Below are 24,495 nucleotides of genomic sequence, written 5' to 3' on the forward strand. Positions count from 1 at the left end.
CTCATCTCTTTGATTTTTTTTTAAGATTTTATTTATTTATTCATGAGAGACAGAGGCATAGGCAGAAGGACAAGCAGGCTCCCTCCGGGGAACCTGATACAAAACTTGATCCCAGGACCCCGGGATCACCACCTGAGCCAAGGGTGGATGCTCAACCACTAAGCCACCCAGGTGCCTGCTCATCCCTCTGATTTTATAGACAATGTGACGTAACCAGTTACCCTCTTGTGTCAGCACCAGGGCTGGGCCTTGTGATTATCTCCAATTTCCCTTCCTGGTTGTCAACAACAGAGCTAACTGGGAAGGGATATAGGATTCAACTAGGGGATCCTATCATCTGCCTAACTTCTTGAGTCATATCAGAGTCCTTGGATTGTGAGACAAATAGATACATAAATAATTTCTCTCTTTGAAATTCTCTCCTCCTTTGGCATCTGACCTCTCTGATCTGGGTTCCATCATATTCTCCTCTTATCTAACAACTCCTCCTCAGTCCCCTCACTGGGACGCTTTTTTCCCCAGGGCTTTCTAAACGTGGAGGGCAAGTCCCCCAAGTTTCCATTTTCAAAACATTTTTTAAAAGATTTTATTTATTTATTTGATGGAGAGAGAGTGAGAGAACACAAGCAGAGGTTGAGGGGAGCTGCAGAGGAAGAAGCAGACTCTCTGCTGAGCAGGGAGCACAGTGCAGGACTTGATCCCAGGACTCCAAGATCATGACCTGAACCAAAGGCAGACGCTTAACAAACTGAGCCACCCAGGCACCCCAAAATTCTTTTCAATTATTCACTCAGACTTACCAGGCCATAGGCTATCTGGGGTAAAAGGGACTTCAAAAACAAGACTCCCTGCCCTCACAAGGTGTAAGTGGAGGGCAGCCCAGGTGGCTCAAAGGTTTAGTGCCACCTTCAGCCCAGCCTTCAGCCCAGGGCGTGATCCTGGAGTCCAGGGATTGAGTCCCGTGTCAGACTCCCTGCATGGAGCCTGCTTCTCCCTCTGCCTCTCTCTCTCTCTCATGAATAAATAAATAAAATCTTTAAAAAAAAAAAAAAAAAGGTGTAAGTGGAACCCAACAAATTGGCAGCCATGATGACACAGTGAGGTGTGATCCAGGTAGCAGCTGTTCCAGTCCTTCACCTACTACTTTTCCCTTCATGACTACCCCACCTGAATATAAAATTGCCATCTCCAGCCTGAATATAAAATTGCCTGCCCAACAGCTCCCCAAATGAACCATCTGACTTCACCATTTCCTCAACTTCCAATTGCCCATGAGGGGTTTTTATTCTCCAGGCTTGCTTTGACTACCACACAGGCAACAAAGCCAAAAACATGTGCCTCCACCTCTATTCAACCCTCTCCACCCAGGCAGTTATACGGGGTCAAATCTAGATGAATCTGCTCCCATCTCTTTTCCGTCCTTTGCTCCTGTTTTGGTTGTCAATTTTCCTGGGTTAGTGTGAGAACATCTTCCAAGATTAGCTTCCAGCCTCTCACCAATCTATCCTCTATTTTGCCAATAAGAGAACCTCTAATCATGGAGTTCACTGATCAAAAATTTCACAGGTTGCTGCATTTTGGAAAATTTTCCTAAAATGCTAGGGAAAACACTCAAGGTGTATTGGTGATGCAAACAACAGAAGACTCCACTCCACAGTGTAATAACCCAAACTTTCAATTTTCTAAGGACTCAGGTGATGGTGTTTTGTAATTAAAAATAAAAGTCTAGAGAGACCTGGGTGGCTCAGTGGTTGAGCGTCTGCCTTTGGCTCAGGGTGTGATCCCAGAGTCCCGGGATTGAGTCCTGCATCGGGCTCCTTGCATGGAGCCTGCTTCTCCCTCTGCCTGTATCTCTGCCTCTGTGTGTGTGTGTGTGTGTCTCATGAATAAATAAAATCTTAAAAAAAATAAAAGTCTATTTCCTTATGTCTTCTGTAGTTAAATTTATATAAAGTAAACACAACTGATGTGTGAAATGAAAAAAAAAAGACCCATTCAAACCAGATTAAGCAAGAAAGGAATTTATTGGGGGAATGGGTGGGAGGAGGAGGCATTGGATGAAGGTAGTCGAAAGGTAAAGTTCTAGGAATACTAAGTACATAATGTACAACCTGATGATTGTAGTTAACACTGCTGTATGCTGCATGGTATATCTGAAAGCTGTTAGGAAAGTAGATCCTAAGAGTTATATGGGAAAATTTTTTTTATCTATAAGATTATGGAAATTAACTAAATATGGTAATCACTTCACAATATTCATAAGTCAAATCATTTGCTGTATACCATAAACCTATACAATGGGGTATGTCAATTATATCTCAATAAAACTGGAGGGGGAAAAAAAGAATTTATTGGCTTATGTCACTTTGAAGTCCAGGGTTCAAATGAGGTCATTGGGACTTCTCTTTCTGTCCCTTGGTTCCACTTCTTTTGTGGCTCCACGTTCAAACAGGCCTTCACCTCTCCACCCAGACTGCATTTTTTCAGATTTCTGTCCAGGGGAAAGAAAGCAATTCCTTCTATCCCAAAAGAACAAAGTCCTGGAACTAGCTCCCACTGACCAACTGAGTCACCTGTAAGAGGAATGGCAGTGCAACTGATCTAGCCATAAATCACCCCTAACTTTAAGGATAGACTAGAGCCAACTCACCCAGAACAACTTTATTGAGTAGATAAGGTATGGGACCCCAAAATTCTAGAAGCTGTTACTAGAGTCAAGATGAATGTTGAGAAACTCATAGTTTGGTCTTTATTTTTCCAATTTACCTGAACCACCCCCAGACTAGCAGAGGTCTTCAGCAAGCATACAGGGACCAATTATTAAAATACAGGTTTCTCACTCTCCCAGCCTCCAACTTGAGCTTGGTCTCACATGCTCCCCACCTCCCACCCAGGTGAGACTAGATCCTCATGTGGTAGCAGGTGGAGGAAAGGGCCAGTCCCATGGGGCCCAGATAGAGCCCCAGGCTAGGGTGAGGTCAGTTTATAGGGAGTCTTGGACATTCCTCAAGTGCTGGGATTTGGAGAGGGCAAAGTTATAAATAGGAATGAGGGGATGCCTGGGTGGTTCAGCGGTTGGGCATCTGCCTTTGGCTCGGGGCATGATCCCACGGTACTGGGATTGAGTCCTACATTGGGCTCCCTGCATGGAGCCTGCTTCTCCCTCTGCCTATGTCTCTGCCTCTCTGTGTTTCTCATGAATAAATAAAATCTTTAAAAAATAGGATTGGGGAGGTAAATTAATTAATTTCCTATCGGCACTGTAACAAATTACCAAAAACTTAGTGGCTTAAAACAATACAAAGTTATTATCTCACAGTTCTGGAGGTTAGAAGTCTGCCTCATTAATGAAAATCAAGATATTGACAAGAATTGTGTTCCTTTCTGGAGGCTCTAGGGAAGAATCCATTTCCTTGCCTTTTTCAGTTTCCAAAGGCTGCCTGCATTCCTTAGCTCATGACCCCCTTCCGTCTTTAAAACTAGCATCATCTGGTTCACTCTCACATAACATCGCTGACTCTCCTGCCTTCTTCCCCACATTTAAGGACCCCTATGATTACAATGGGTCTAGCTGGATAATCCGGGATAATTTCATTTTATTTTTTAAATATTTTATTTTAAAAAATATATAAAATATTTTATTCATTTTTCATGAGACACAGAGAGAGAGAGGCAGAGACACAGGCAGAGGGAGAAGCAGGCTCCATGCAGGGAGCCCGATGTGGGACTCGATCCCAGGACTCCAGGATTACACCCTGGGCCAAAGCAGGCCACTCAACCGCTGAGCCACCCAGGGACCCCCCAGGATAAGTTCATTTTTTTTTTTTTTGATAAGTTCATTTTAAGGATAGCTAATTCACAACCTTAATTCCCCCTTGCCAAGTAACATAAGGTATTCATAGGTTTGCAGGGATTAGGTTGTAGACATCTTAGTGGTGGAGGCCTGTCCCAACAAAGGCCACTGTGTCCTGGGACCAGTTTTTTTTTTTTTTTTAATTATTTCTTTATTTATTCATGAGAGACAGAGAGAGAGAGGGAGATACACAAGCAGAGAGAATAGCAGGCTCCACGCAGGGAGCCTGATGTGGGATTCGATCCGGGGACTCCAGGATCACGCCCTGGGCCGAAGGCAGATGTTCAACCCCTGAGCCACCCCGGCGTCCCAAATTTCTAAAGTGCACAGAGGATGAGGCTTCCTTCTTGGAGCTCTGGGGCAGGGAGGGGAGTGTTTTTTTTTTTTTTTTAATTTTTATTTATTTATGATAGTCACACAGAGAGAGAGAGACAGAGACACAGGCAGAGGGAGAAGCAGGCTCCATGCACCAGGAGCCCGACGTGGGATTCGATCCCGGGTCTCCAGGATCGCACCCTGGGCCAAAGGCAGGTGCCAAACCGCTGCGCCACCCAGGGATCCCAGGGAGTGGAGTGTTAAGTATATACCCTAGACCAGTTCCAGTAGCCATCTCCACCAGGCCAATGACTCAGGTTAAGACTTGGAGAGGAGCTCAGTCAGGAATATAAAAGTGTGACATCATGAAGGTGAGTGTGGAACTTCCCAGAGGGTAGCCGGACTTTGAGGGATGCTGAAAGGAGAACCTGTGGGAGTTGCTAGTGATGCAGCTTGAATCAAGTGAAAAGGAAGGAATGTATGATGGCCTGGAAGCCCAGCAGTTAGGATAGAGTATCAGGTTTTTTGTTTTTTTTTTTTAAGATTTTATTTATTTATTCTTTTCTAAAGATTTATTTATTTATTCATGAGACACACACACACACACAGACAGAGACATAGGCAGAGGGAGAAGCAGGCTCCATGCAGGGAGCCTGATGCAGGACTCGATCCTGGGACTCCAGGATCACGCCCTGGGCTGAAGGCAGGCGCTAAAGCACTGAGCCCCCCAGGCGTCCTGAGAGGGTATCAGTTTTAAGCATCCAGCAACTATTACTCACCCCGATGGGAAGGAGAGAGGTGGAAGATTGTAGCTTGCCGCCAGAGGGGACTGGAGCTTAGAGCTTAGCCAGGGCTTCACACCTGGATGAAGCAATCTATCTGGTTTCACCCAAGTAGCTTCTGGGCTTTCACCTTAGTTGGACTGAGTTCAAATCCCACTGTGCTACCTAGACTGTGTAAACCTAGGAAAGTGGCCTAACTTCTCTGAGCCTCTGGTTCCTTATTGATTAAATGAAAATATTATCATGTTCTTCATATGGCTATTAAGAATTAGTTCTTATGTAACACTCTAGAGAGGATTGGGAGACAGTGTGAAAGAAGTCCCAGCATGGATTGGCTATAAGGCTAATTACCAATCATGAGTCTTGAGACAGACACAGGGCTGAATTTTGCTCTTACCATAACTAGGTGTGTATGTTTGGGCAAAATACTTAACCTACATAAGCCTACAATATGGGAGTGTTTCCTAGTCATAGAATACACTTAGCATGTACCAAATCTGAGGCAAACAGCTTCCTCCTATGTAAAGTGGAAAAAAATACTAGTACCTGCTTTCTAGGGTTTTTTTTTTCCCTAGGGTTTATACAAACTTAAAGTTAGATGCTCATAAGTAACTTGATTCAGTGCCTAATGTAGGAGCTTCACTCAAATATTATAATATTTGGAAGGGCTGGGAGGATGGGGTGCCGGGAACAGGTGGCTAATTGGAAAGGGCACCAAGATATCCTCAGTAATGTAGTGGTGAGGGCATCCCTAAGCACAGGCCTCACCATTTGGGGCAGGTGGGTATGACCAGAAGTGTCACCAAGCGTAGACACAGACTAGCTGGCTTCTGGCCAGCAAAATGTGTTTCCCTTTGCCTGGAAACCGGGAGGAGTGGCTGAGGCACGCACGGCATGGAGGAGAGCAGTGCCACTAAAAAGTGGTGAGGAGTCTGCTCCGGACCTCTCTGGCTCCCCCAAATGCTGGGGACCAGCTCCCCTGGGCTGAAGGAGACGACTGGGGAACCACCTGGGAAGAACACTTCACCGCTAAGGGCTCGAAAAGGCCTTGGGTCCTTACTGCCTACTGAGAGCCAGGGGTTCGGCCCAGCCCTGGGACAAGAGGTGAGATGGAAAGTGAATGCCTTAGGAAGAGTTCCCCAAAACCATCAGGCGCGGTGCATGGGCTCCTGCTGTGAACCAGAACTGTGGGTTACAAGGCCCCAGGGATGGGTAGTGGAGGTAGAACAAAGGGTTTCCCCACACACTCCCACTGCAGGTGCGGACCAGCTCCCAGCATGTACTCCTTCAGCAGCCTGGCGCCCGGGGAAGGCATCTGGCCTCCCCTACAGCCCCTCCCCTATGCCTACCTGACTGGCCCTCTGCTGCTGCCCCCCATCCACGCTCACAGCTTCTGCAGCCGGCCCCCCGGCCTGATCGCAGGTGAGTGGCCGGCTCCGCGGGAATACCACTGCTTCCACGGCCCGGGCGCGCCCCTGGCGGCCGCGCCGCCCTCGTGGGCCTTCCCGCAGGCCTACGCCGCGGCCCTGCGCCCGCGTTTCCCCGCTCCAGGCTGCCTGGGGCCATCGCTACGAGGGACCGCGGCGGAGGGGAGCGCGGCTGCCCGGCGCGAGGCCCCGTGGCCGGAGGGCGCCAGCCAGCAGGCCGAGCTGCGCTGGGGCCGCGTGGAGCGCGCGCTGGACCCGCGCCTCGAGCTGCCGGACCTAGTGCGCCGGGAGCTGCGGCGCGTGTACGGCACGTACCCGCGCACCGACGTGCGCGTCACCTACCGCGGCGGGCAGTTCCTGCTTCGGGCCGCGCCGCGCGTCCGCGAGCACGAGTACCGTGTGCAGAGGCGCGTGCTGCGGCCGCCCGCCAGCGGCGACAGCGGCGACAGCAGCCCGGCCGCGGAAGCGGCGGAGTGTGGCCGCCGGAGGAAGAGGAAAGGCCCGAGCTGAGGACGCCGCAGGGCCCGGCGGCCGGCCCGGTGAGCACGCGCGCGCCTCTCCTCTCCTGCGCCCGCCGCCTCCGGCCCGCTACTGGGGAGACCTCCGCGGCGCGCCGGCGCCGGTGCACCTGTCACCTCGCTTTTTGCTTTCGTTTTTTACCGAGCCTACACGCCGCCCACCTGCTGCACTTCCCTAATTTCCCTCGCGTTTTTGCTGGATAGCGGGGGAAGGGCCAGAAGAGATCCAGAACATCTCGGGCGGGTGTCCTGTTTCTCTTCCCTTCCACTCGGACTTGGGAAACGTGGGTGTGAGCTGGAAGAGGGGCGTGGACCCTTTGTTTCGCCCGCCCCTCCTCCTCCGGGTCTTAGAAGCCTGCCCGGCACCAAGCCCCCACTTTCCCTTCCCCTCTCCTGCGTCTCACAGAGCTCCCCGAATTGCCCAAGCTCCTCTCCAAGCTGAGGGCCCACCTCTCGGCAGATTGTAGGGAACAGTAAATAAATGAAGTCAAGTGTATGCTTCGAGATCATTTTTCTGTTTGAGGGGTGGGGATGGGATGTTCCTCATCTCTGTAATGTGAGCCTTACTTCCCCGTCTCCGCACGGGCTGCGCCGGGCTGGGCCGAGCTCCCTGCTCCAGCAGCTGAGTTTCAGGGTGGCGGACGACATGCACCTAGGCCCGGCAGTGCACCAGGTCCCGCGGCCTGCCACCCACGGAGAGAGTCTTGAGGACATAAGCTCTTGTTGTAGCATGGGTGGTAGGCGTGGCTGAGGAAGGAATGCCTAAGACATAGATTTAGGGCTTTAACTGACATTTTCTAGTCTTGTAACTAGGCTTTCTGAGCCTCAGTTTCTTTATCTGTAAAAGAAGCATAAAATCAACCCAGCCTACCTAGAAAATTCACTAGGTTTGAAATTTAAGTTTCATGTCACTTCTTTTCTCCTCATTCTTGCTAACAGTCTTTAACGGGCTGAGTTTGCAGTATTCCAGGAGTTTGCTGGCGGGTTAGGCCACACATCCAATTTTGACTATGGGTCTGGCAAGACTCCAGATCTGATGCCCAGGCTGTACAAATGTGGCTCCTTGTGGAATTGCTTTCATTGAGTTTCCTTTTGTTAGATGGCCAACAGCTGCCTGGGTACACAGGTAATTATTGAAGCCATACACCACTCGACTGAATATATTGCTGTATTTACGAACCTCACGGAAGGGCTTGCAAGCCTTACCACTTGGGAAGAGTGTTTCTTCTGATGAGTGGTTTACCTTTATCTTGGAAGCACCAAGGATCTCATAACTGATCATATTTTTCTTTTTGCCCTGGCTTCTAGAGAGCTCAGAGTCAAATTTGCATAGCATCTTTTGTGTAAAACCTGGATCCTGAATGGTCACCCCTAGTTTCATCTTATTTTCCTGTCCTTTTTTTTTTTTTTTAATTATAAAAACAGGGAGGTGGTGTAGTGTAATGCGTCGGCTGTGTGACCTTAGGTAAATTGCTTAAAGCCCCTAATCAGTTTCTACGTTGCAAATAGGGATAGTATTAGGACCTCTATCTCATGAGGTTATTAAAAAGATGCCGTAGGGATCCCTGGGTGGCGCAGCAGTTCGGCGCCTGCCTTTGGCCCAGGGCGGGTTCCTGGAGTCCCAGGATCAAGTCCCACGTCAGGCTCCCGGCATGGAGCCCGCTTCTCCCTCCTCCTGTGTCTCTGCCTCTTTCTCTCTCTATGTCTATCATAAATAAATAAATCTTTAAAAAAATATTTTAAAAAATAAAAAATAAATAAATAAATAATATTTTGCTATACAGAAATATATAAAATAGGAAGTTAAAATTTTTTTAATATCCTTATCCCCAAATGATTAGTAGGGTCCAAGCTATTATTTTTCCTTTTCCTGTGCACATAGTATTAACTACATAAAAGGAATTGTACTGTTTTACCTGTTACATCTTACCATATTTTGGACATCATTCCATGCCAGTGCACATGGAGCTACCTCATTCTTTAACAGCCACCCAAAATTCTATACTGTTTGGATTCTTTCCAGTCAAAAGTCCATCCAACAAATTTCTTGAGTGCCTATTATTTGCCAGGAACTGTTCTAGGCCCTGGGGATAAAGTAATGAATGAGAACTATGACAGTTTCTGCCCTTATGGAGCTTGCATTATAGAAGGAGAAATGGAGATGAGGCAGCAGGCAAATAGATAAAGGAAAGTTGTTATAAGTACTACAGCAGGAATGAGAGGCTGAGATAGGAAATGCAAGTGTGGTCGTGGAGCTTAGAATAAGGTAAACAGGGAAGTTTTCTGAGGAAGTGGCCTTTCACCCAAGATCTAAAGAATGTGACATGGGACACCTGGGTGGCTCAGCGGTTGAGTGTCTGCCTTCAGCTCAGGGCATGATCCTGGAGTCCCACATTGGCTCCCTGCATGGAGCCAGCCTGCTTCTTCCTCTGCCTATGTCTCTGCCTGTGTGTGTGTGTGTGTGTGTGTGTGTGTGTGTGTGTGTGTGTGTCTCATGAATAAGTAAATAAAATCTTAAAAAAAAAAAAAAAAAAGAATGTGACAAAGCTAGCTGTGCAAAGAAAAAGATGAGGAAGAAGCCAGGCAGAGGACATGGTAGGTGCAAAAGCCTCAAGGAATGAAAGTTATCTTCATTCCCTCAGCAGGTATTTGAGAATCTCCAATATGCCAGGCAGTATTCTAGGGACTGGGGTTACAGGAGAGAACCAAACAAGCCCTTGCCCTCATGCCCCTTACTTAAGAGATGTAACACAGAGAAAGAGAGACTGATAACAAGCAAATGGGTGAACATATGATGTAATAATGTCAGACAGTGATTAAGTGATAGGGTGCTGTTTTCAATAGATTAGCTAGGGAAGGCTTCTCTGAAGAGGTGATTCTTGAGTGGAGACTTACTAAAGACCTTCACAAGCCATTTGAATACCTGGGGGAGAAAAGCAGGTACAACAGGCCCGTGGCTGGAGTGTCCTTGTCCTGTGAGCAAGCAAGAAAGTGGCGGTTAGTGAGGTTAGGGATGATGGCAGATCCTGTGGCACCTTGAAGCCATGCTGAGAATTTTGGATTTATTCTTAGTGGATGGAGTGTTATGAGCAAGAGAGAATGTGATCAGAATTTTTTTTTAATTATTCTGGATGCTGTGTGGAAAAGAGACTGTAAAGGGGCCATTGCATAAATAGGGAGACTCGTTGGGAGGGGCTTTTAAAGTAATATAGACAAAATCAAATGGTGGCTTGGTCTTACTTGGAAGTAGTGAGGGTGAGGAGAAAAAGAATGTCCTTGAATATGCATTTTTGTTCACAAGTATTCAATTGTTGAATCTAAAGTCTTAGAAATGGAATCATTAACCACTGCCATTGAGCACTGGTAGCAACAAGTACAGCCAGCACCCTGATCTTTGATTCCACATTTCATTCTCCACTAGAAGGAACCAGGCCCACCAGGAAAAGCTGCTTCCGAGGCTGTAGCCAAGAAGGTATAAGATAAGCCTGAAATGTCTTGTGCCGTAAAATAAAGATTTGTTCAGAAATGTCAAAGAAGCCAGTTTGAAGGGACTTCCACTGGCTAAATCAGGGACAATTTAAGCATCAAAATAATCACAGTTGGGTGCCTGGGTGGCTCAGCCGGTTGAGCATTGCCTTCTGCCTTGGGCACAGGTCATGATCCCTGGTCAGCATCATGCTCCCTGCTCAGCGAGTGGGGAGCCTGCTTTTCCCTCTCCCTCTGCCCCTACCCCTACATGTGCGCTCTTCCTGTCTCAAATAGATAAATATAAAATCTTTAAAAAAAGATGGGATCCCTGGGTGGCGCAGCGGTTTGGCGCCTGCCTTTGGCCCAGGGCGCGATCCTGGAGACCCAGGATCGAGTCCCACGTCGGGCTCCCGGTGCATGGAGCCTGCTTCTCCCTCTGCCTGTGTCTCTGCCTCTCTCTCTCTCTGTGACTATCATAAATAAATAAAAATTAAAAAAAAATCTTTAAAAAAAGAAAAAATCACAGTAACAGATTATTACCTACTGATTAAATAATAGCTATTACGTACATCCTAACATTAAACAAATATGAAAGGAAAGCTCTTGCTCACAGCAGGAGGAATAATGAGGTCAGAAAATCTGTCTCCAATCAATAATAATTGATCCTGGTGAGAATCATTCATGGATACTAAAATGAATGGGTAAAAGTTTGATGAGAAACAGTGTTTATTTAGTTTTGAAGTATGTTCCAAGAAGATATTTGTTAATTACAAAGAAAAAAATAGTAACCTAGTAGAATTGTAGGGAAAATTGATAGACAACACTTGAAGTGCACTGCAGTGGTTCCTCTTGAATAAAGTCTTTCTCACCATCTAATGAGTGTCTTGAAAATTTTTTCCTTTAACATAAAGACAGGTCGACATTATGTGCTTTATGATATATTAAACTAAGAAAACACAACATCAATTCAGCAGCAATACATAATCATGAGGAAACTTCAGATAAATGTAAACAGACAACCACAGTGGTCTTTATTGTTAAAAAATATCAATGTCATGAAAGACAAAGGAAGGCTGAAAAGCTCTTTCAGGTCAAAGGAGACTAAGAGACATGAAAACTAAATGCAACCCATAATCCTGTGTTGGATTCTTATTTGAAAGCTGTTAAGAAGGACATTAATGGGACAAGTAGCAAGATTTGAATAAGGACTGTAGATTAGAGAAAGCAAAATGGCAAAAGGTTAACGGTGAATCTGGAAGAAGGATAAGCAAGATTTCTTTGCAGTATTTGCAAAATTTTTGTAAGTTTAAAATAATTTCTAACTAAAAATAAAAATACTAAGAGGGCATCTGCTTTCAGCTCAGGTCATGATCCTGGGGTCCTGGGATCATGCCTCCCGCCTGCATCCAGCTCCCTGCTCAGTGGAGAGTCTGCTTGAGATTCTTTCTCCTTCTGCCCCTCCCCACTGCTCCTGCTCTCTCTCTCTCAAGTAAATAAAATCTTAAAAAAAAAAAAAGTAAATTGACTCTCTGGGTCAAAAAGTAGTAAATGTATTACATAGCTATGTCTATGTGTTAAATTTTTTTTTATGTGTTAAATTTTAATCTTGGAGAACTATCTGCATGCCAGTAAGTCTCCTCAAATCCTTTTTTTTTTTTTTTAAGATTTTATTTATTTATTTATTCATAGAGAGAGAGAGAGAGGCAGAGACACAGGCAGAGGGAGAAGCAGGCTCCCTGCAGGGAGGCCGACGTGGGACTCGATCCTGGGTCTCCAGGATCACACCCCCGACTGCAGGCGGCGCCAAACCACTGTGCCACTGGGCTGCCCCCTCAAATCCTTTTTTGAAACAAGGCAGGTTTCACCTAAATCCTGAGTTTCATGTCACAATAAATGTGTTTTGTTATCTCCTTACTTCTCTCTCCTCTTGGGTTCAGACCTTGAAGTTTCTTAACTTCCTCCATCTCTGACAATCTGCATTGCTCACAGACATTTCTCCCCAGGGCTTCCACTTCTGCCCTAGAAATGCCCATAGGTTGCACATCAGTTTACCCCCAGCCCCACTAAGGAAGGGTCCCAAGCCTGATTACAGGCTTTTTGAAGGAAGTACAGCCACTCATCTCAGTCCAGCATGCTGCCATACACATCTTTCCAAATCCCAGTGCTTGCTCCAGGCCCTGTGGATGTAAGGGAGCCCTGCAGGGAGCCTAGGTGCCTCCTTCTTTGATCTTTTATTTGAACTTAACCCTTAGAAGCTTAGAACTCATAAAACATCTCCGCTGCCAGGGACTTTGCTGTTCACCCGGTCCAATCCCCTCAATTTACATTATGCTGGGAATCCAAGGCCAGAGAGAAAGTGTGACTCAACCAAGGTTATCCAGAACTCCTGGATCTCAGCAGGGCTTGGGCCACCAAACTCTGGCCTCCTCCTGGTTTTGCCCCACCCTTACCTGACCCTGGCATCTGGTCTGGAGCCATTCACTCAATAAACTCTGGCTGACTAATTTTAAGCCTTATCCTACCTCCCAGTGGGGTAGCTCACATTCTATTTAAGGGAAGATAATAAGAATCATAATAAACTCACACACTTAACTGAGAACTTACTGTGTGTAGGTACTATGTTAAAGCCCTGAACAGAAACTATCAAATCATTTAAGCCTCACAAAACTTTGATGTCCATATAATTATTTTTTCCATTTACTGAGGAGGAAACTGAGGCCTACAGGGACGACAGCTTACCAAGGTCACACATGGATAATGCATCTGGGAAATCTGACTGTACCTTAATTTTTAGGCCAAACTGCCTCTTCATACATTAGCCACACTTAGCAAAATGCAAGCAATATTTACTGAATAGCTATGAGGTGCAAAACACTGGACTAGATGTTATGGAGCTCATGAATGAGCAAGCCCCTCTAGAGAGGAGTATAGAAGATTTGCAGGAGATCATCTGCACTGTTGGGAAGTTGAGGCAGGCTTCTTTGAAGAGGCATCTCAGAGAGACTTCGTGAAGGATGTATAGGATCCCAACAGACAGTGATGGGAAAGAGGTGTCCCAAGAAGAACTGAGGAGGGTTCAGCATGAGTAAAAGCAGCAGAAGCAGGGAGCAACGGGGGTTTCATTAGAGGGCAGGTTATGACTGCCCTCTAATGGGCAAATGAGCAAGGGAATCTCTGGCTTGAAAGCTAAGTGGAAGCCATACTGTGAAAGACTTTAATGACAAAGGGGCTTGGGGGAGCCATTGAGGTCTTTGAGCAGAAGGGTAGCCCAAGTTGAAGTTATTAAAAGATCTGGCTGGTGCCTGGAGGAAAGCAAAATGGCAAAAGGTTGGAATGCTGTGAGCCCAAGCCAGCAGCTTCCCCATGGCCTCCATATTGACGGTAGAGCACAGCCGGGCACCAGAACTGAGTCCCTAGGCTGTTTGCTCAAGCTCACAGCCTATGGAATTCAGTTCTCAGAGCCAGGTGGCCAGCGTTCTCTCAGCCTTGATACTTCCCCTCCTGTGTTCTCTTCTGTGAATTCCCCCCAATCTCATGGTGGGTCAGAGGAGGAACCTGTGATCTCAAGATTCCTCCTATCCCAGAGAGGGTCTGAGCTTACAGCTGAAAAACAGGGCCCATCCCCAGGGAAAGGGGCAAGGGCTTTCTAAATTCCAATAGGATTGATACAGGATATGAGAAGGTCTCAGGGCCATGGCAGGGATTCCATGAGTACTGTGGAATCACTTCTTGCCCAGATGTGCTCGTGGCGGGGCCAGATGTGGAGAGGTACTCCAGGGGGATTTGGGGGCTGGGAGAGAGCCAGAATATGTACACCGAGGAGGGCATCTCTCGGGAAACTGGGAGGCTTCCTGAGCCAAAGGGGACCCCTAAAATATGAATCCCCCAAATTCCCTGAAACACACTTTCACTTCTGGAGAGTTAAACTGAGGGATGGATGCTCTTCCCCTTCACCAGGCAGAGCTGCAGCCTATCCCTGGAGAGGGAAAGGCAAGCCTGCAAGCTCAGGAGCCACCCTACCCCCACCCTGCTTGAGTTGTGAGCAAGGGCCCACACTTACCCATGAAGCCTCCTCTCTTGCTCCTAAGGCTGGATCTGCAGTGATGCTCTTAGAGAATGCTCCTTAAATAGGGCCCCCTCCCTGCCCCAGCCAACTCCCACCCCCGCCCCATCCTGGCTCTTCTGAGAAAGGAGGAAGGTGTGGGAGGGCTGGGCACCTTGCCCAGAGAGCCCTTTCTGACCTCAAGCAAGAGCGGGGACTGCTCCCTTCTCCCCATCCTTTTGAAGTGTCCCCTTCCTCACCTCAGTCTCTAACTGAGTCCCTCCCACCTGTTGAGACCAGCCAGCTGGGCTTTATCACTGCCCTTAAGGTCTGGGAAATCAGCCCTTTATGCCTAATTCAAGCCCAATTTCTCATTCGGGGGTTGGAAGATGGGGAATTGATGTGCTAGGCGAAGCTTCAGCATAGGCTTCTAGCTTTTCCCTTCAGCGGAGGTGGCCTAGGCTGCAAAACCCACTTGAGGGGATCGGAAAAGAGGGGTCATTATGTCACCTTCCTTCACCCCATGTAGCTTCTAGCAGGTGGAGTCTGTTCCCATCTTGGGGATGGAGAGACTGAGACCTGAGGGGACAGAAAATCAGGGGCTTGAGGTCCAGCCAGCTGTGGAATGCCTAGCAGGACAAGTGTCCCTGAGCCCCTTCCTTACAGTTTGTGTGTGTCCTCGTGTCGGTGGCAGTCCCTTTCCTCTGCCTGCCTTCTGTCCTCTGACCCCAGAACCAAACCCCTGCTGCACAGAATTGGGACCCTTCCCGATTTGAGCTAGGAATCAAGGGGCTCCCCCTAAGAGGTCTTTCCCATCATCCTTCTCCCAAAGCTCTGGAAGTTCTTTCTGATGATATCTAGCTACATTCACTGCCAGCCAAGAAACAGGCCAGAGGGGTGGGGGGAAAGGCACACAGGGATGGCTGCAGGGATCTCGGGCCAGAATTAGGGACAGCTCTACTGAGGAAACCTGAAAGTTCCCGTAATGGGGGTGGTAGGGAGAGAAGAGTCATCAGCATTGTGCAATGAAGCAGGAGGAGATGGGGTGGCAGGGAGGGGGTGGAGGGAGGGATGGCCAAGCCTTTAAAAGGCTGGTAGAGGCTGGGGCTGATGGAACTGCCCATCACCCCCCTTCCCAGGGGCCAGCCTAGCTGGAGTTCAAAGTTGCTGTCTCTCCACCTCTCATTAACCCTAGCAGCGCCAGGCTGGCAGCGGCAGTGTTTTTATGGGAGACGCGACGCCAAACGCGCTCCCTCCTTCCTTCCTCCCCTTTCCTGCCCTCTTCCCTCCAGCCGTGAATGTTCTGCTCTTTGAGGCCAGAGGACCCTGGTGGGGGGAGGTGGAAGCCTGCAGCAAGGGAAGAGGGAGCAGTGAACCCCGCTTTCTCCATATTTTGGCACTACCTCAGCCCTTAGGGAATAAGAGAGGATGGGACTTTCTACCTTGGACCATGAGCTCCTGAGGGCAAGGACAGTCGCTGAGTACCCAGCACCTTATGAGAGGCTCATCCCTGCTGATTGGGGATGGGCTAGCTCACCCTGGAAGAGAACCCTTTCCTTTCTGACCCCCAGCGGGAGTCCTGGGAAGGAATGGCTGTGGGTCTCCTCAGAGGATGGCACCTGGAAGCTGAGGCAGCAGGAACAGAAAGAAGCAGATGAGGCCTTGCTGGGTCCTGGAATTCAATGGTCTTGTCCTAAATGAGAGGTCCTGCCAACACGGGCATGAAGGTCTTGGGTGTAGGCATGGCCTTTAGACTGTCCTGGATTTGGGCTCAGGTCGACCGCCCCCTCCCCGCCCCAGCATCTGCTCCCCTCTACCCCTGCCCAAAAGACGCTCCTCAGTCCCAAGACCCAGACGGCATAACCCACGCTAATCTTGGGGGAGACATCGCTGTTAAGGGAAGGCAAAGGGGACAGGTATGGTGGGGAAGTCATCACCTAAAAAGTTGACTGGATGATGGACCTCGAGCCTAGACTGGACTTAAACGGGGAGAGACACTGGGATTTGGGAAGAGCACCGGATTCTGGGTGTAGGGGCCACCAGACCCAATCAGGGAGCCAGGTCTGTGGAAAGACCGCAGAGACAGGGAGAGAGGAGGAAGCTACGGGACTTGAGGGCGGAGATTTGGGGGCAAGGAAGGCGGACGGGAAGACAATGGGTGGGGTCGAAAGGTTCTTGGTCTTTCGCAGCTGATAAGGAACCAGGCGGGGTTACGGTCAGCCGTTGAGACTCCACCCACTGGCGGGACCCACGCCGAATTCCTCCCAACCCGCAACAAACATGGCCGCTGCGGGAGCCTGTCCAAACCCCGAGACAAACGAGCACGGGCCCAGAAGCCCCGCCCGGTTGTGGGCACTTGCCCTTCTTAAAAATGGCTACCGCAGCGTTTCTGAAAGAGAACCGCTCTGGGCCTCGCCTTTGATCTCGTTGGTGGGGCTGGGGGATGAGAGCTGCACCGCGCGGGACAAGTCGCCGGCGGCGCCCGTCGGAGCAGGTGATTTCCCCTCCGGCCCCCGGCCCAGGGCTAGGAGAGTCGCAGAGAACGCTGCTAACCCAGGGTACCGGTCCTGTGTGTCCCCCCATGGTACTCCCTGGGGCCCCTCGGCCCCCATCTCTGATTCTCGCCGTGGCCTGTATCAAGGCACATCCCAGCTTCCTCAGGCCTCTCTAGTCCTGTTTCCCCAGGGCTGCAGCCGCATCCCGGTTCCCCCCGGGCCCACTGTTCCGGACCCTTATGGGTACCCCGCTAGCTTGTGGGAGCTCCGCTTCAGGGGTGGACCAAGATCGCGGTCCCACTTCCTGTGCACCCCACTATCCCCGTTTGTGCTCCCGCCTGACTTTGGATGCCAGAATCCCTTGTAGCCCTAAGTGTCCTTGGCGCCTCTAAGACTTGACTTGGAGAACAGGGGCAATGATGTCCTCTGGAACCCGTGTTATGGGACTAGAGGGCTCCAGGAGCTGGGCTTCATAGCGGCTGAGAAAGCAGTGAAGACCTCCGTGCTAGACCCTCTGAATGCCCACACTGCTTCCCAGGACTCCTTCCACATGGCCTTCTGCTTTCTCTCCACCTCTTGAGCACCTCCCCACCCCCAAGGGAACAACACGGTGCTCCTTCCCCGAGTCTCACTTAAAATTTTCCAGAGGGTCTGTTTTGGGCATGGGAGAGTCCAAGGTTGTGCCTGGTCCTGGAGAGCTCTCAGGCCACCTGGGGGCAGTGAGGGTGGGGTAGCCAGGGTTGGCTACAGGAAGAAAGTGAGTTCTGCAGAATGAGAGGCAGAGGGAAAGACTTTCTGAGTGGGGGAGAAGGGTGTAAGCAAGGATCCTGAGGTAGGCAGGAGGGCCAGCCAGGCAAGATAGGAGGATCGGCACATGGGCCTAAACTATATCGTTTACTTCATGAGAGGTGGTGTAGCCTAGTGGTTACCAGTAAGGGTCCTGAAGTCAGACTGCTTAGATGTAAATGTGCCATTAACTTACTGTGTGACCTTGGGCAAGTTACTTAACCTTTCGATGTCTCCATTTCTTTTTGGGTAAAATGGGTTAGTATAATAATATTAGTATCTATATTTTAGGGTTATTGTGAGGATTGGGTGAGTTAATAGGTATAAAATACATAGAACTATTATTACCATTATCATAGGTATTTATTTATTTTTAAAGATTTTATTTATTTCACAAGAGACACACAGTGAGAGGCAGAGACACAGGCAGAGGGAGAAGCAGACTCCATGCAGGGAGCCCGATGTGGGACTCCATCCTGGGATTCTGGGATCATGCCCTGAGCCAAAGGCAGATGCTCAACCTCTGAGCCACCCAGGTGTCCCTATCAGAGGTATTTAAACAGGACTTATGACAGGATGACAATCACATTCCATGGACACCACTAACCAGTAAGCCCTGATTTGAGCCTCAAGGAAGTAATGGAGCTTTGTAGACTACATCCAGAATTTGGAAAGTCTCATGAAAATCATGTTCTTACCCTGGAGAAGGCTGGCTGCTTAGGCTCCAGCTTCCCTAACTCGGGGACTGTGGAGGAGAAATATTAGTAATAAGAAGCCTCTGAGCAGGAAAGCAATGCTGAGGAAGGCTAGAGGGATGGAGAAGGGTAAAAGAAAGAAAGAAGTGCACAGCAAGCTTTAAAGGCTGGGTAAAATTTGGGCAGCCCCAGAATAGAAGGGGGGGTGTTGCCTTAGGAGACAAGCTAAAGCAAAAGCTTAGGGGAGGAAGACTTTCTTTGGGGGAACAAAGAAGGAGAAACTAAGGAGTTTCCAATAACTCCCTGGCCCTCAGACCTTGATTAGAAACCAAGAGGCATCAAACACATCCCTGAACACTTCCCTAGAAACTAGACTTTCTTGCAGCAACGTTTGTCCCAGCAGAGGTTTCCAGGCAACTGACAGCAGCCAGGATTTGATATAACCTGGGCTATGGGATCCCTGGGTGGCGCAGCGGTTTAGCACCTGTCTTTGGCCCAGGGCGCGATCCTGGAAACCCGGGATCGAATCCCACATCGGGCTCCCTGCATGGAGCCTGCTCCTCCCTCTGCCTGTGTCTCTGCCTCTCTGTCTCTCTCTGTGTGACTATCATGAATAAATAAATAAAATCTTAAAAAAAAATTTAAAAAAAAAAAAAAAACCCGGGCTGAGTGTAGGTCTCTGCAGAGGGCTGACCTCTTGGGGGAACTGCGTAATAGTATCTGGCATGCCTGGTCTGAGCAGTTTTTTTTTTTTTTTTAAGATTTTACTCATTTTATTTATTCATGAGAGACAGAGAGAGGCAGAGACACAGGCAGAGGGAGAAGCAGGCTCCATGCAGGGAGCCTAATGTGGGACTTGAGCCTGTTGTGGGACTTGATCCCGGGTCTCCAGGATCAGGCCCCAGACTGAAGGTGGCGCTAAACCGCTGAGCCACCCAGGCTGCCCTGAGCAGTTCTGCTCCTCTCCAGGGCCCATGCTAGAGTCTGGAGCAAGAGGCAGCCATCTCCCCACACATACACAATAGGCTAGGGCTTCTTAGTCTTGCTGTTCAAAGTGACCCCTGTGCTGTCATAGCAACACTATATTGCTACTCAGGGGACTGAGGAACTGTGATCATAGATTGTAGCTCTGTCTCAACCCCTTGAGTCTTGAGAGCCCCCCCCATCCCTTGGAATATACACTCAGCTAGGTGACCTGGATTTAAATCTTAACTACCACAGCGCAGCCAAGTGATGTTGGACAAATCATTATACTCACAGAGCTTCAGTTCATTTGTAAAGCGAGGAGTAACTATTTGCTGAGTATCCTACTTCACGCGATACTGAGTGAACAAGCCAGGAGTGTAGTCCCTGTCCTCATGAAACAACTAGAAGAAACATTAAACATTGCCCAAATAATTGCTTAATTATAGCTATGAAAGGTACTGCGAAATAAATGAAAGCACAGTCTGCAAGGAGGGTGTAAGATGGAGGGGACCAAAGTAATTCTCAAGGGTCAAGGGCAGTGTCCCTTGGGGAAGAAAATTGTAAACTGAGACCCTACAAGTGAGAAGGTGTTAGACAAGTGAAGGGGTGGAGGTGGAAGGTTGTCCAGGCAGAGGAAACAATTTGTGCAAGGGCCCTTGCCATGAAAGAGCTTGAATGTTGGCAAACTGAAAGAAAGCCAGGGTGGAGGGGAGTGATCCAGGGAGGATGTGGTACACGGTGAGGCTGGAGAGATGCAGGGGTAAGGAACTGAAGGGCACAAAAATAATCTGAGCTAATCAGAAGGGAAGGGGGAAGTCAGTGATAGATTTTAAACAGGAAAAACATGATTTTTGTACAGATAATGTAATCATGATCTTTATAAAGAATAGGTTCTTGGGGGAAAGATGGTAGTAAGGGGAAGGGTTAGGAGGCTCTCGCAGTGAAGGCAAGAAGTGGAGCAGAATGGGAGGAGAGATGGAGAAAAGCACATGGGTTGAAAGGTGATGGTCAGGGTTTGGTGACTGGATGTGGGAAGGCCTGGAAGGGATAGGATGCTGTCAGGATAATTCTCAGACTTGCAGGGAGAACAGCTGGGTAGGTGCACGTGCATTTACTGATGACAGCCTTGGAGGAGCAAAGAAGTTGGAAGAATGTCAGTTTGGGACATATTAAGTCACCCACATGGAGGTCAGTGAGGAAGATATGCAAATGTGTAGCTCAGAGGAGGGTACTGTGCTAGAGGATTTGGGGATTGGTGACATAGAGTTGGTTCATAAAGATGTGGGCCCAGATTAGAGATGGGGTGCAGAGCAAGGAGAAAGGAAGAACAGCTTTGAGCCTGAGCTTTCCTGCTGGCAGAAGAGAGGGGGACAGGGAAGGGAGCCCAGGAAGAGATGGTTGGAGAAGAAGGAGAGTGTGATGCCTCAGAAGCCAACACTGATACTGCTTGAAAAGGCAAATATTAGGTGAAACCATAAGAAATAGCCTTTTCTCTCTTTTTCTTCTTTCCTTCTTTTCCTCCTTCCCTCTGTCCCTTCCTTCCTTCCTGTAGATCAAAACCAGGCTGTATTGGCAAGCTTATATGGTTCAACCTAATTAGACCAAAACCTGAAAAAGTAACTCATGACCTTGGACTGAGAAATTTTGGTAGAGATATTGGAGCAGAAGCCAGATGAGCTGGGGAGAATGGATAGAAAGGAGACTAATAAGGGAATAGAATCAACAGGATTGGATTGGCTGAGTGCAGAGATGGGGTTGAAAGAGGGTGAAATCAAGGGTAATTCCCAAGTTTCAGGTTTGGCTGCTGAGTGAGTGGTCGGGTGAAATAGCAGGGGGCATGTACACCGATCATGAAAATATTATGACTGTAGGGTAGGTGGAATTTGAGATACCTCTGAGACTTCTGAGTGGGATGATGAGCTGACATTTGGACCTGTGGGAGTGGAGCCATTCATTACCATCTTTGTGTTCCTGACTCCCACATATAGACTGTTGAGAGTCAAAAGTATGTAGATAGGAATGAGATAGACCAATGAGTATTTATTGAACATCTCCTAAGTACAAGCATTTTGGTGCTGGGGTTACACCAATGAATAAGACAAAGTCCCCCTGCACTTTAGAGCTTACAGTCTATGAGGGAGGTCAGACAATAGGCAAACATAAAATAACATTAAGCTGTAGTAAGTACTATATAGAAAATAAAGCAGGGTAAGAGATTAGGAGTATAAGAAATACCTATTTTTGGTAGGTTAGTCAGGGAAGGTCTCTCTCAGAAGGCAACATTTGAGCAGAGCATAAGAGGAGGTGAGGGGATGAACCATGTGGATATTGGAGGAGATAGGAAGAAGCTGGGGAAGTTTGAGGACTAGCAAAGAGGCTGGTGAGGCAGGAGTGGAATGAGTGATGAGGGTGGAGAGGCAGGCAAAGGCCAGATCTTGTAGGACTCCATTGGCTTTGGGAAGAAGGATGGAAAGTGCTTTGTAGATAGCTCCAAGCTGCTGGATTGGGCAGGAAGAGAGAATTTCTGAAAGACTTCCCCTTCCATCAGAGCCCCATATCCAGAAAAGCCCCTTTGTGCAGCGGGTGGGCGGCCCATTCTGGCCGAGGGAAGGCTGTGCCAGGTCCTGAGGCCTGCTCCTTGGGGTGGCTGGACAATGGGCCCCTTGTGGTTGAACTTGAGGGCCAAGTGACCCTCTCAATGATGGGATTCCTCAGCCAGGAGGCATGTGACCCCAAGACCTTGGCTTCTTGCCAGAGGGTCTGGGCCTGCTGCTGGGGAATGGGGTGGCGAGATGGGGAGAGGTTGGGGGATGAGGGGACCACTGTGGAGGCCTTCTCCAGAGACAGGTCAGAGCCCTCTCTCAGGCTAAAGGAGGTGGAAAGATGGGCAGGGAGGGGGCTGTAGCTCTGCTTGAGGGAGCAGGGCAAGGCTGCAGAGCTGGAAGCTATGGACAACATCAACAAGTGTTTTCCACAGCAGGGCACGAGGGAGGAGCTGGCCGCCCCTGGGCCTTAGTGGGTAGGGGCAGACAGAAGAGGGCCTGACAAACCTACATCCTCTCTCCTTCCAGAAGAGGAGAGAGCATGGAGCTGGAGAGGATTGTCAGTGCAGCCCTCCTTGCCTTCGTCCAGACGCACCTCCCAGAGGCTGACCTCAGGTAGAAGCAGCTCTCCTAGAAAGATCGTGCTAGTGTCAGTGTTGGAGCTGATGGGCAGCATATGGGGCCCTGGGCAGACTAATGTGGGAAGCTCTCAGTTCTAATCCTAAGGTGGAAAAGAGCTGATTCTGATTTGCTGGTATGGCCTTACATCTTAACCTGTCTCTGTCACCTTGCTGGACAGATGGGAAACCAAAGCTCTGTGGCAGGGTGGATTACTTTCTGGCTTCAAAGCTTGAAGTCTGGCTCATGGACCCAGTGAAGCTGAGAGCTTGAGTCTCAGGCTAAGTGGGGGTGCTGGAAGTACCGGTGTCCTACCCAGGGCTTGTTTTGTCCCCTTCCTGCAGCGGCTTGGATGAGGTCATCTTCTCCTATGTGCTCGGGGTCCTGGAGGATCTGGGCCCCTCTGGACCATCAGAAGAGAACTTCGATATGGAGGCTTTCACTGAGATGATGGAGGCCTATGTGCCTGGCTTTGCTCACATCCCAAGGTGGGAGCTGGCTGGGGGGCAAAGAGGGGGTGGAGGACTGGCTGATTGTGGAAGGTGGGCAGAGTTGTCCTCTTAATCACTTTCCTTGTCTTTTCAGGGGTACAATAGGGGACATGATGCAGAAGCTCTCAGGGCAGTTGAGTGGTGCCAGGAACAAAGGTGAGTTTGGGGACTGGGCACTTGGATGATTCATAACACCCACCCCACAAAACCCTGGCAAACCTGATACTCAATCTGCTTCCTTAAGAGAACCTGCAACCACAGGGCTCTGAGGTCCAAGGTCAGGTACCCATCTCCCCCGAGCCCCTGCAACGGCCTGAAAAGCTCAAAGAAGAGACTAGGGCTTCTACTGCTGCTGGAGACACCCAGGATGAGGTACTGGTAGAGGAGGGTACTGGTGAGAGAGTTAGGGGCCAGGAAAGAGGGAAGTACTGCTTCTTGTCAACATCTATGCCCACAGGCAGCTGGTGCTCAGGAGGAGCTGCTGCCGGGGGTGGATGTACTCCTGGAGGTGTTCCCTACCTGTTCAGTGGAGCAGGCCCAGTGGGTGCTGGCCAAAGCTCGAGGAGATTTGGAAGAAGCCGTGCAGATGCTTGTAGAGGGGAAGGAGGAGGGGCCTCCAGCCTGGGATGGCCCCAACCAGGTATCCTCTGCGAGACATCCCCCTCAACCCAAATAGCCTTTTCCACCTTAGTGTTAAGTCCCTGCCCCTAGCCTATCCCTGTCTGCTTCTGCTGGTGCCCTAGGGTTTAGACTAGGCTTCCCTTCTCTGCAGGACCTGCCCAGGCGACTCAGAGGCCCCCAAAAGGATGAACTGAAGTCCTTCATCCTGCAGAAGTGAGTCTGGGCTGGGCTGGGCTAGACCCTTAGAGGGTCTTCCCAGGGTGGCAGGAGCTTCACCCAGCCAGTTTTTGGCAGGTACATGATGGTGGATAGCGCAGAGGATCAGAAGATTCATCGGCCCATGGCTCCCAGGGAGGTGAGAGGGTTATGGCTGCTAGAGGTGTGGAGTGGGTGGACTGTTACCTGGTTTCTGCTGCTCACTACCCAATGCCTGACAGGCCCCCAAGAAGCTGATCCGGTACATCGACAACCAAGTAGTAAGCACCAAAGGGGAGCGATTCAAAGATGTGCGGAATCCTGAGGCTGAGGAGATGAAGGCCACATACATCAACCTCAAGCCAGCCAGAAAGTACCGCTTCCACTAAGGCATTCACCAGACTCTGCCGGAGCCTTCTAGGCTCAGATCCCAGAGGGATGCAGGAGCCCTACACCCCCACACAGGGCCCGCCCTAACTCCTGTCCCCCTTCTCCACTCTGCTTTCCAATTTCTTGCCCCACAGTGTTAACCTCCTCTTGGAGCTGCCCACGGGCACAGTAAAGGTGGCCCCAGGAAGGTGTGAGTGCATTCTGGTCATTTCTGCTCAGAACTGGGGTGCTGGGGTACTGTGTCTGTCTGACTTATCTCCCAGTTTCATATCCCTTATCTCCAACAGGGC

At 49.3% G+C, this 24,495-nt stretch overlaps 2 protein-coding genes and 1 long non-coding RNA gene across 5 annotated transcripts; 2 read left to right on the top strand and 1 right to left on the bottom strand.

Annotated features, from left to right (window-relative positions):
* The first annotated feature begins 5,817 nt into the window (after window positions 1-5,817).
* C29H10orf95 (chromosome 29 C10orf95 homolog) lies at window positions 5,818-22,905 on the top strand. Of its 2 annotated transcripts, XM_072805564.1 has the most exons (4): window positions 5,818-6,054; window positions 6,209-6,916; window positions 22,419-22,505; window positions 22,853-22,905. In XM_072805564.1, exon 2 carries the CDS (start codon window positions 6,228-6,230, stop codon window positions 6,885-6,887), a length of 660 nt encoding a protein of 219 aa, XP_072661665.1. In that variant the 5' UTR covers window positions 5,818-6,054; window positions 6,209-6,227; the 3' UTR covers window positions 6,888-6,916; window positions 22,419-22,505; window positions 22,853-22,905. The 2 variants fall into 2 exon arrangements, with proteins under 2 accessions (XP_072661665.1, XP_072661664.1); XM_072805563.1 differs by having other exon boundaries at window positions 5,818-6,916.
* Window positions 13,194-16,833, bottom strand: LOC140620965 (uncharacterized). 2 transcript variants are annotated; one of them, XR_012020694.1, is made up of 5 exons: window positions 16,343-16,833; window positions 15,943-16,112; window positions 14,916-14,984; window positions 14,424-14,458; window positions 13,194-13,665 (listed from the first exon to the last, which is right to left on the bottom strand). It is a non-coding gene; the product is annotated as an uncharacterized lncRNA (long non-coding RNA). The 2 variants fall into 2 exon arrangements; XR_012020693.1 differs by having other exon boundaries at window positions 14,916-16,112.
* On the top strand, window positions 16,844-24,392 carry CUEDC2 (CUE domain containing 2). The gene is made up of 9 exons (XM_072805559.1): window positions 16,844-16,899; window positions 22,419-22,505; window positions 22,853-22,996; window positions 23,094-23,155; window positions 23,244-23,371; window positions 23,457-23,639; window positions 23,772-23,833; window positions 23,915-23,975; window positions 24,058-24,392. The coding sequence occupies exons 2-9, from the start codon at window positions 22,432-22,434 to the stop codon at window positions 24,202-24,204; spliced, it is 861 nt and encodes a 286-aa protein (XP_072661660.1). The 5' UTR covers window positions 16,844-16,899; window positions 22,419-22,431; the 3' UTR covers window positions 24,205-24,392.
* Window positions 24,393-24,495: the final 103 nt, after the last annotated feature.

This window comes from Canis lupus, chromosome 29 (genome assembly GCF_048164855.1).
Source record: "Canis lupus baileyi chromosome 29, mCanLup2.hap1, whole genome shotgun sequence".
NCBI classification, from domain to species: Eukaryota; Metazoa; Chordata; class Mammalia; order Carnivora; family Canidae; genus Canis; species Canis lupus.